This window comes from Salvelinus alpinus, chromosome 9 (genome assembly GCF_045679555.1).
Source record: "Salvelinus alpinus chromosome 9, SLU_Salpinus.1, whole genome shotgun sequence".
Lineage (NCBI taxonomy): Eukaryota > Metazoa > Chordata > Actinopteri > Salmoniformes > Salmonidae > Salvelinus > Salvelinus alpinus.
Genome location: NC_092094.1, coordinates 74,687,301 through 74,699,308, shown reverse-complemented (window position 1 = coordinate 74,699,308; position 12,008 = coordinate 74,687,301). Strand labels below are relative to the sequence as shown.

The 12,008-nt window shown below is 40.4% G+C and overlaps 1 protein-coding gene across 3 annotated transcripts in view; it reads right to left on the bottom strand.

The window, feature by feature from the left end:
- LOC139530621 (kinesin-like protein KIF13B) overlaps positions 1 to 5,932 on the bottom strand; it is an 87,037-nt gene extending 81,105 nt beyond the window's left edge. For all 3 annotated transcript variants that reach the window (XM_071327192.1, XM_071327193.1, XM_071327194.1), the window contains exons 1-2: positions 5,740 to 5,932; positions 4,856 to 5,210 (exon numbers count right to left, since the gene is read on the bottom strand). In XM_071327192.1, coding sequence (XP_071183293.1) covers positions 4,856 to 4,952 — 97 coding nt within the window. In that variant the 5' untranslated portion in view covers positions 4,953 to 5,210; positions 5,740 to 5,932. The remainder of the gene's footprint in view (positions 1 to 4,855; positions 5,211 to 5,739) is intronic.
- Positions 5,933 to 12,008: the final 6,076 nt, after the last annotated feature.

The following is a 12,008-nucleotide window of genomic DNA, read 5'->3' as shown; positions in this document are numbered from 1 at the left end:
TCCTTCCCCCTCATGCATTGGTGACCAGTAACCACCGAAGCAGAGAGGTAAAGAACGTGTATACTTGTTGGGGTCAAATTGGGTTTAAGAGTCAGTGCTGGTACTGTGAAGGAATCCAAGGACTTAGGCTCCAGTCCAATCCCAAATAACAAGACGTGATCTTGAGTGCCTTGCCAGTGTCACAGCCCCGTGTTTCCCTGAACCGAGTCACTGAGCGTCTTTATTGGGCACACTGTGTGTGTGTGTATGTGTGTGTGTGTGTGTGTGTGTGTGTGTCATCATCACACGGGTTTGAGCGCCATTACACAGTTTTCACTGCCACTGATATGGATCAACCACTTCGCCTGGTGTGTGTGAGTAAGCTCCAGCAGCCTCACATACCAGACTGGTAGTACAGATCAGTGTGTGGTTATACACCTGCTAATGTTCTGACCAGTTGACTATTCTGTGACTTTCGGTAATAGCATTAGATCTGCTTTTTCTCAAAGGAAATGAAGAGGAAAGATATATACATCTTAAGTGAAATGCAACGGAGAAGTGACGGTAATATCCTAGTATTCTCTCGTCTTTCATCAGATTCTTTCCAGTACCAGCTCATTTTCCATTGGCAAATTAGCTTTCTTCCGTGCGGTAAGTGAAACAGCACCGGGCTCAGTTGGTGGTACAATAGGCATGACATCAATGTGGAAATGGAAAGGCAGTGTATATGATGTGACTGGGCTGGAGCCGATGGGGTCGTTCTTCGAAGACCTGGCCTCCCACCAGTAACTCCTCTACGGCCATGAGAACATGGTCAGTTATGCAACGCTAGCAAATAGTCCTTTCAGACTGACTCCCTTCCTGCCTTTGTCCAGCACAGCCAGAACAGCTCAGAGTCTGAATAGTGCTGAGCGATTAACCGAAACGTTAGTTGTTTTATATCCTAAAAAAAATAACTAATTGACGATGTCGGATGAATTACTTGAATTCCATGTCGTTTTTTTTGTGAGCCCAATGTGCCGTTTCTCTAGAAGGAAATCAAATCATTCTTGAGAGGAATCAAGTCAAGAACTATGTGGGACGCTGGGCTGAAGGGAGTTTGTAGTTTTCATTAAGCAAATATTGAACCTAGTTCAGCGCAGATATGTGGTAAATGACTACAATGACAATCCATTGAGCCTGTTCTTTCCGGCTCGTATAGATGGATACACTTTTACAACTGCTAAGTTAGACACACACAGACCGCATGAGAAAGGAATGTACACAACACAACAAGAGTGAATGATTGAGACAGTTCGTGAAAGTATGCCTTATCTACTTTAAAGAACTAGTAAAACGATTGTCAGACAGCTCTGCAGCTCTAAAGGCTAGCCTAGCTAAATAGGATGACTTAAAACAGTACAGTATGGGGAGCACAAAGATAACGTTTTATGGCTGTCTGGCTACTACTGCCTGAGCAGAGATGCGATGATGACTTTAAGGAATGAAAAATAATAAAGTAATCAAATAAAAAAAACTAAGTAATATACACAACTTAAATATTTTATCTCATATTAATTTTCCATTTTTCTATTGATATCAATGGAATATTTTCTATGTTTTGGCAATTGAATGTTCACTACTTTTATTTCATAATAGATTTCATGTTTTAAATTATCGAAAACTGAAAAAAATATATATAATTGTAAAAATCTAACAGAAACAACCTTAAAAAAAATATATACACTAAATCACTCGGCACTAAGTCTGATACACTTAGATCCCAAGATCAATGAGCCCTTGCCATAATACATTTGAGATGTCAGTAACTTAGAAATCAAATGTACAGTTACATCAACAGTGTGAAGCAGAAATGTAAGTTGTGTTCTGATTTGTGATTATTAACAATTGTATTACAGTGCATCTTCAAAGGAGAAGCTTCAGTCTAGGGTGTGTTTTGGTGGGAATCCAATTAAATTCGCAGACAGTAGGCTACTAATCACAATGGACAAGGATAGGTGTAGTGCGGGATATAACAGTGTCAAATGGATACTGCCCTGGGCTTGTTTCATTGCATGATTGGAGGATACACGAGAAAGAGCGCTGGTAAAATTCCATGTCTGGTGACTGATTTCTACGCTCTGTGAGAAGGAACACGTGACATGGCCCGCTACATTGTAGCTAGACTCAGTATTTTCCACCTCAGTAGACTCTCGTACATCCAGACATGTTCTCCCATGGCTAAATTCGACTGGGGGCACACGGCTAAAATATCCTTTCTTCCCTCCAAGCGGCATTCATAGCCAGCATTATAATTTACCGAATCATTTGAGTGTGCGCAAAGATTCATTAACGGGAGGCATGTCACTCATTACTGCGGCTTATGTTATGAAAGGGAGACTACAGTTGTTCAGGCCGATCACACCGTTTAACACTAAATCCATAACTTCTTGAATAGGCAGATCGTTTGTGTATTATAGGTCAGGAATATTTTCAAATCCATGCTATCCCACCCAATAGTCTGGCCTGATCAAGCAAAATGCCAATGGATGTTGTTGGCTGTTGAAATCATAAAGCAAAAGTAATCTCTAGACATCTCTAATATACAGTATCAGTCAAAAGTTTGGACACCTACTCATTCAGGGCTTTTCTTTAGTTTTGCTCATTTCTACATTGTAGAATAATAATGAAGCCATCAAAACTATGAATAACACATATGGAATCATGTACTAACCAAAAAAAAAAAGTGTAAACAAATCCAAATATATTTTAGACTTGAGATTCTTCAAAGTAGCCACCCATTGCCTTGATGACAGCTTAGCACACTCTTGCCATTCTCTCAACCAGCTTCACCTGGAATGCTTTTCCTATAGTCTTGAAGCAGTTCCCACACATGCTGAGCACTTGTAGGCTGCTTTTCCTCCACTCTGAGATCCAACTCATCCCAAACCATCTCAATTCGGTTGAGGTCAGGTGATTGTGGAGGCCAGGTCATCTGATGCAGCACTCCATCACTCAGCCTGGAGGTGTGTTGGGTCATTGTCCTGTTGAAAAACAAATTATAGTCCCACTAAGCCCAAACCAGATGGGATGGCATATTGCTGCTAAATGCTGTGGTAGCAATGCTGGTTAAGGGTGCTTTGAATTCTAAATAAATCACTGACAGTGTCACCAGTAAATCACCCCCACACCTTCTCCATGCTTCACGGTGGGAACCACACATGCGGAGAACCAAACATCTCAAATTTGGACTCATCAGAACAAAGGACAGATTTCCAACGGTCTAATGTCCATTGTTCGTGTTTCTTGGCCCAAGCAAGTCTTCTTATTGGTGTCTTTTAGTAGTGGTTTCTGTGCAGTAATTCAACCATGAAGGCCTGATTCACACATCCTCTGAACAGTTGATGTTAAGATGTGTCTGTTACTTTGCTAGGTAAAGCCCCGCCTTATCTCAGCTCACTGGTCACCATAGCAGCACCCACCCGTAGCACGCGCTCCAGCAGGTATATCTCACTGGTCACCCCCAAAGCCAATTCCTCCTTTGGCCGCCTTTCCTTCCAGTTCTCTGCTGCCAACAACTGGAACGAACTGCAAAAATCACTGAAGCTGGAGACTCATATCTCCCTCACTAGCTTTAAGTACCAGCTGTCAGAGCAGCTCACAGATCCCTGCACCTGTACATAACCAATCTGTAAACAGCCCATCCAACTACCTCATCCCCATACTGTATTTATTGATCTTGCTCCTTTGCGGCCCAGTATCTCTACTTGCATATTCATCTTCTGCACATCTATCACTCCAGTGTTTAATTGCTATATTGTAATTACTTCGCCACCATGGCCAATTTATTGCCTTACCTCCCTGATCTTACCTCATTTGCACACACTGTATGTAGACTTTTTCTACTGTATGTTTGTTTATTCCATGTGTAACTCTGTGTTGTTGTATGTGTCAAACTGCTTTGCTTTATCTTGGCCAGGTCGCAGTTGTAAATGAGAACTTGTTCTCAACTAGCCTACCTCGTTAAATAAAGGTGAAATAAAAATAACTAATCTCTGAAGCATTTATTTGTGCTGCAATTTCTGAGGCTGGGAACTCTAATGAACTTATCCTCTGCAGCCGAGGTAACTCTGGGTCTTCCTTTTTAACTCTGGGTGGTCCTCATGAGAGCCAGTTTCATCATAGCGCTTGATGGTTTTTCCGACTGCACTTGAAGAAACTTTTAAAGTTCTTGACATTTTCCGTATTGACTGACCTTCATGTCTTAAAGTAATGATGGACTGTTGTGTCTCTTTGCTTATTTGAGCTGTTCATGCCATAATATGACCTTGGACTTTTATCAAATAGGGTTATCTTCTGTATACCAACCCTACCTTGTCACAACACAACTGATTGGCTCAAATGCATTAAGGAAAGAAATTCCACAAATTAACTTTTAACAAGGCACACCTGTTAATTGAAAAGCATTCCAGGTGACTACCTCATGTAGCTGGTTGAGAGAATAACAATAGTGTGCAAAGCTGTCATCAAGGCAAAGGGTGGCTACTCTGAAGAATCTCAAATCTATTTTGATTTGTTTAACACTTTTTTGGTTACTACATGATTCCATGTTATATTTCATAGCGCTGATGTCTACAATGTAGAAAATAGTAAAGAAATAAAAGAAAAACCCTGGAATGAGTAGATGTGTCCAAACTTGGTACTGTATGTTCATGAAAACATAGATAATGCGTTTACTACAGACACTGCCCCAGGGAGGGACCCATGGCAGGCAAGGGTCAGGGCTTTGATTCACTAAAAGGTTATCGATTAGACCCTTTTCACAGCAACTGAGCCGAGTGTCGAGTGTCAAGCTTCGTGTCATCAATTTAGCGATAACCCAGCTAATGTTACTTACCTCTCCTGTTCATAGGACGAACACGGACTGCGACCTTCACGTTCGAGTCGTTCAGACTGGCGTCGCCCATTGTGTCCACTGTCAGACGGACAGACATTGCGTCTGTCTCGGTGATAAATTAGAGGCGCTCTCCGGATGATAATAATGATGCCCAATGGACTCTTGTGGAAGAATCATCCAGAATCCTTGATATGTGCTGCTAGCTGCCTGGTCAGCCAGCTAGCTTTAAGGGTTCGTCCTAAAACATGGCATTTTCCATCATTGCACAATGGCTTGCTGGGAGGAAAATTCTCTCTCCAACAAATCTTCAATAAACAGCTATCCTCCAGTTACTGTATGTCCCGAGGGGTTTGAGCTGTAAATACAATCCAGAAAATGCATCAATACATGCTGCAAAACAAGCAAGAAATCTGTTTAGCATCACACTGGATCCATTTGATTGTCTTCGAAAAACAAGACTAGAGAGGACAAACGTTAACTTAGTGTGCTAACATAACGGTTGTTTTTATGATGCAGACATGAATTTGGCATTCACCTATTATTAGCATTTAAGACTCAGCTCAACAATATCAATCAATAGTTAATGAATTGGCAATGGAGTCAGATAAATGGAATAGTCGAAGCCACCTTGGAGTTGAGCTAACCTAGCTAAATATCATTAGCTAGCTAACACAATTTTCTGTATTCAAACAAATGACAGCAAACATTGATTAAAGGACACGCCCAACAAGCATACATCATATAATTTAAAGTGTAAACCAACCAAGATGGTTTAAATAAGCAAATAACCTATTTGCTTTGCGACCAAACCCCTTGCCTTGCATTGGCTGACAAAATTAGCTAGCTAACGGGCTGGGTCTAGGGGACTCAACTTCGCGACTTACAAGAAAGTGCGGGGGCTCAATCTACCGGCTAACGACGCTGCTCCGTGTTTTAAAATCCAATCTTCGGAATGGTGCTGTGTGGTTTCAATTTCGTATATCTTTGCCAAATGTTCCACCTGTTCGGCGAGCAAATCCCCGTCAGCACAGTGTTCCGTTAATTCTGTTCTCGAGCTCTCAAACTGGGATAACCTCGTGCACGCCCTTTCCGGCAGGGAAGGTCGGGAGTAAATTATATTACGTTTATACGAAGTTCCACTGCCATAACATTGCAGATAAAAAAAAAAATGGTTGAAAATTTAACTGTTTATCTTACGTGAAATACATTATATTTGTGGTTGAAAAAAAAATTGTTGAAAATGTAACTGTTTATCTTACGTGAAATACATTATATTTCAAAGTGCAACGTTGAGAATCTAGCACATTGTAGAAAGTAAGGCAGAAAGAGTAATTCGCCATAACAGTAAGGTCAAACACATCAACACGTTGTGTTTAGGTAGGCTACACAACCCTGTTTACAGTACGCACGTCGCACAGGCACAATGGATTTATAAAACATCACTGTTTGTTCACACTCGGTAGTCTAATAAATCTAGTGTGAGGAAGATTTAGTCTGGTCTCATAGGCTAGACGTAACATAGTAAACGTAAATCCGGGAAACTCAAATGAGTATGATACAGTATGTTATGTTTGGTATGGTTACATCAGACAGAAGGTTACTTAAAGTAAAGATTCACCTATTTTGAATGTTATATTGTTTTGTGCATCTCTGAGCGATGTTCTATCTATTCCCTGGGCCAATTCATGTTTTCATGTGTATCTGAGATATTGGCATTCAGTATGATGTAGCACTGAGATAAAGCCGCTTTCACTACACTGCAAGATAATAGGGATATGACTTTTAAATCAAGAAAACGTATCATATATCATATATGTCAGATTTAAAAAATGACCTACGTCATCTCTTCAGTCCAGGGTGCATTGCATGGTGCCGTTGCGAATGTCAGACTCCATTCTGAGGTACATCGATCTGCAGGTTGAACATGGTGAAATTGTAGACTCCTAAATTTATAGTGCAGTTTGTTTAGGTGATTTTACAACTAACTAGCTACTTCACATGCTGATATTGACTTTGGTATTATTGTGTGTAGCTACGTATGCTAGCTAGTTAGCTAGCCAGCCCATAGAGAGAGCATTATATTGTGGTCGACTTGAGCTGCAAAATATTTCCAAATTTTGCTACCAATCTTATTATAACAACAACATTTAAAATGTGTTCACAAAAAATATTGTTCTCACATATCAGTGTTATCTAACACTGTAAATTATAGAAATTAGTGGTTTTGGGTGGATTTTTCCTTTAAAGTCCAAAACGAAGGGAGGGTGGATGTGTGGATGGGTAGCCATATAACGTGAATGCCTAGCAACCCAAAGGTTGCATGTTCGAGTCTCATCATGGACAACTAATTAGCAACTACATAATACTTTTTAGCTACTTTGCAATTACTTAGCATGTTAGTTAACCCTTACCCTCACCCTAACCTTAACCCTTTTAGCTAACCCTTCCCCTAATCTTAACCCTTTAACCTAACTCCTAGCCTAGCTAAAGTTAGCATTAGCTGAATAGCTAACGTTAGTGCTAGCCACCTAGCTAACATTAGTACTAGCCAGCATACGTTTTTGCAAATTCGTAACATATCATATGAATTGTAATTCGTAACATATCATACGAAATGGATGATTGACATCCACAAATTAATGCATACCATACTATACCAAACACATACCATACTAAATCCCAGATTTATGCACAGAATAATAAGAAATGCTCTGAGACCAGGTTGCAGCCCTGCACCTTGGAGCCGTGTGAGCTATGGTGTCGGAAAAGAGGGATGTACCCCAAATTGTACATTTATCCACACTGATACATCCAGGAGAATTAAATACTGCTAGTTTTCCGGGAAAGGGTAGTTTTCCTGGAAAACTAGCAGTATTTCAATCTTCTCGATGGAGATATGTGGATAATTGTCAAATTTGGAGTACAGTGGCATATCCCATCCCTGCATTGAGGTACGTTTTCCGATTCATATCTAGTGCTGTCTCCACAGTGTCCATGATTGCGTTCCTACCCCAGTGCAGCTCAGTGTAAAAAAAGCGTAATGGTAGGGTCGGTATCTTCTGGCAAAGGCCTACATGGTCCCCTGTATTGTTTGTAAATTGTACAGTATATACAGTTGAAATCGGAAGTTTACATACACCTTAGCCAAATACATTTAAACTCTGTTTTTCACAATTCCTGACGTTTAATCCTAGTAACAATCCCTGTTTTAGGTCAGTTAGGATCACCACTTTATTTTAAGAATGTAAAATGTCAGAATAATAGTAGAGATAATTATTTATTTCAGCTTTTATTTCTTTCATCACATTCCCGGTGGGTCAGAAGTTTACATACACTCAATTAGGATTTGGTAGCATTGCCTTTAAATTGTTTAACTTGGGTGAAACGTTTCGGGTAGTCTTCTACAAGCTTCCTACAAGGAGTTGGGTGAATTTTGGCCCATTCCTCTTGACAGAGCTGGTGTAAACTGAGTCAGGTTTGTAGGCCTCCTTGCTCGCACACGCTTTTTCAGTTCTGCCCACAAATGTTCTCTAGGATTGAGGTCAGTGCTTTGTGATGGCCACTCAAATACCTTGACTTTGTTGTCCTTAAGCCATTTTAACACAACTTTGGAAGTATGCTTAGGGTCATTGTCCATTTGGAAGACCCATTTGCGACCAAGCTTTAACTTCCTGACTGATGTCTTGAGATGTTGCTTCAATATATCCACATCATTTTCCTGCCTATTTTGTGAAGTGCACCAATCCCTCTTGCAGCAAAGCACCCCCACAACATGATGCTGCCACCCCCATGCTTCATGGTTGGGATGGTGTTCTTCGGCTTGCAAGCATCCCCCTTTTTCCTACAAATGTAACGATGGTCATTATGGCCAAACAGTTCTATTTTTGTTTCATCAGACCAGAGGACATTTCTCAAAAAATAACGATCTTTGTCTCCCATGTGCAGTTGCAAACCGTAGGCTGACTTTTTTATGGCGGTTTTGGAGCAGTGGCTTCTTCCTTGCGGTGCGGCCTTTCAGGTTATGTCGATATAGGACTCGTTTTACTGTGGATATAGATACTTTTGTACCTGTTTCCTCCAGCATCTTCACATGGTCCTTTGCTGTTGTTCTGGGATTGATTTGCATTTTTCGCACCAAAGTATGTTAATCTCTAGGAGACAGAACGCGTCTCCTTCCTGAGCGGTATGATTGCTGCGTGGTCTCATGGTGTTTATATTTGCATACTATTGTTTGTTCAGATGAACGTGGTACCTTCAGGCATTTGGAAATTGCTCCCAAGGATGAACCAGACTTGTGGAAGTCTACAATTTTTTGAAGGTAGGCCTTGAAATACATCCACAGGTACACCTCCAATTGACTGAAATTATGTATATTAGCCAATCAGAAGCTTCTAAAGCCATGACATCTTTTTCTGGAAATTTCCAAGCTGTTTAAAGGCACAGTCAACTTAGTGTATGTAAACTTCTGACCCACTGGAATTGTGATGCTGTGAATTATAAGTGAAATAATCTGTCTGCAAACATTTGTTGGAAAAATTACTTGTGTCATGCACAAAGTAGATGTCCTAACCGACTTGCCAAATTATAGTTTGTTCACAAGAAATTTGTGGAGTGGTTGAAAAACGAGTTTTAATGACTCCAACCTAAGTGTATGTAAACTTCCGACTTCAACTGTAGGTCTAATGCAGTGTTGGTCGGTGCCGTTTAAGATGATGGAAGACTATACATTTTTTTAATCAGCATTTCCTTATTTCTATTACAGCATATTAGATTTATTTTTTTTATTTTTTTATTTTACCGTTATTTTACCAGGTAAGTTGACTGAGAACACGTTCTCATTTGCAGCAACGACCTGGGGAATAGTTACAGGGGAGAGGGGGATGAATGAGCCAATTATAAACTGGGGATTATTAGGTGACCAAGATGGTTTGAGGGCCAGATTGGGAATTTAGCCAGGACACCGGGGTTAACACCCCTACTCTTACGATAAGTGCCATGGGATCTTTAATGACCTCAGAGTCAGGACACCCGTTTAACGTCCCATCCGAAAGACGGCACCCTACACAGATGACTGTCATTCATAATCTTTTCACCCAGCTCAATGTAACATCGATAGGTTTAGGCTACTACAATTTTCCCTGTACCCATCATGAGGTTGCTACAACCTAGCCTATGAATGAAAGTTTACAATATAGGTGCACAGGTTGTGAGAAATTTGAGTAATCAAAGTGACAGACATTGACACATTCAATACTGCCTTGCACACTCTTGCCTGCATCTAGCTGATCTAGAGTATAATCAATATTCCAACAATTGCAAACGAGAGTTTCTATTGGACAAATTAAAGTATGTTTATCCCCTTTTCATTCTGTTTGCTTCCATTTAAGAAACATTATTCAACAGAATCGGCGTAATGAATACACCCCTGATCATTGTATTATTCCTTTTTGCATCTACGCGCTCTCCTCTTCTCCCCTTTTCCCTTCATTTGTGAACTTCAGTGCACAACACATCAGCTGTCTCTGACCAGACAAAACACAATTTCCAAGCCAAACCTTCATATCATAACCACTAAGCGCTACACACAGCCTACATTGTTGTTACCATATTAGTTAACTTCATAGTCAACATACCTACTAGAACTAACGCGTTAGTAAATCTGCTACAATCATGCAGTACAGTGTACAGTCAGCAAGCAGTTTAACAGTTACACTGGCGGGCCCTATGGCAATAAATTTATGAAACCAAAAGCTTACCTTGACTTGGAAGAGTTACAGTGTTGGATAGCCATAGCCAGCTAACTAACATAGCATCCCTCTCTGTTTGAGCCTGGTGTTTGAGTAGACTAAACTAGCTAGCTGCATTCGCTAGCTAAGAAAGTAAAAGTGAAAGTGAAAAAGATACAACAAAATATAGCTCTCTCTCTTCTTCATTTTTGAAGAAATTAATTGTCTTTCTCTTTCTTTGAGTCAACTACTCACTATATTTTATGCACTGCAGTACTTGCTGACTATAGCTTATGTTTTCAGTACTAGATTCCTTCTTTGATCCTTTGATTGGGTGGACAACTTTATTCCATGCTGCAAGAACTCTGATACGTTGGAGGACGTCTTATGGAAGTTGTCATAATTAATGTGTAAGTCTATGGAAGGGGGTGAGAACCACAAGCCTCCTGGGTTTTGTATTGAAGTCAATGTACCCAGAGGAGGATGGAAACTTGCTGTCCTTCGGCTACACCATGGTACTACCCTACAGAGTGCTGTTGAGGCTGCTGTAGACCTTAATTGCAAAACAGTGTGTTTTAATCAATTATTTGGTGACGTGAATATATCTAGTATATTTTTATCTGAAAATTATAACTTTTTAATGTTTCACTATTTTTATGAAATTCACTGTGGAGGATGCTCTTCCCCTTCCTCCCTTGAGGAGCCTCCACTGCTCTAATGTTGTATTTGACCACCACATTCCTCTACTCTATCTTTACTGGTTTTTTTTTATTAATGTCACTTGCATCAAATCCAATTATTGACTGTTTTCAGTATTCAGAGATTGCCTTTGTATAGCATCTTTCTGTCAGTCACTCAGTCAGTCTACCAATCAACCCAACTTCAGTCAGTGTGAGCTGGCTGCCAACCAAACAATGCTGTCACCATTCCCCAGTGTCGATCATAAAACACCATTCCATGACCGCAACAGTTAATAATTTAATATAACCAGCTGGCACCCTAATTAGTACTGAATCAACTGACATATAAAATAGGGATCCCCCTTACAACACTGATCAATACAGATTTATGTCAGGTTCCAAAATATCATATTTTAAAGGACCCTGTGCTGCTGGCCTTTGGTGCTTCCTGGTTCAATGCAAAGCACATGGGGAGAATCTCAATGGCAGACACATCTGTCTCTCTCTTCCAATGGGTTTTGAGAAGAAGGCGAGGAGAGGATTCAAGGAGTGTGCAATTGAGATTATCCCAAAGTCTGTCAGCTGGGACCGCTTAAAGGGAAACTTCACTACTAGACACTTTTTTCAGCCTCTTTACATAATTCAGAGTGGTGAAAGGTGTTTTAGAGATAATTATGCACTATAGTGGTATTTTTTTATTTTCACGCCCGGAGAGTTCAACCAATGACCTCATCGGTTGAATGAGCC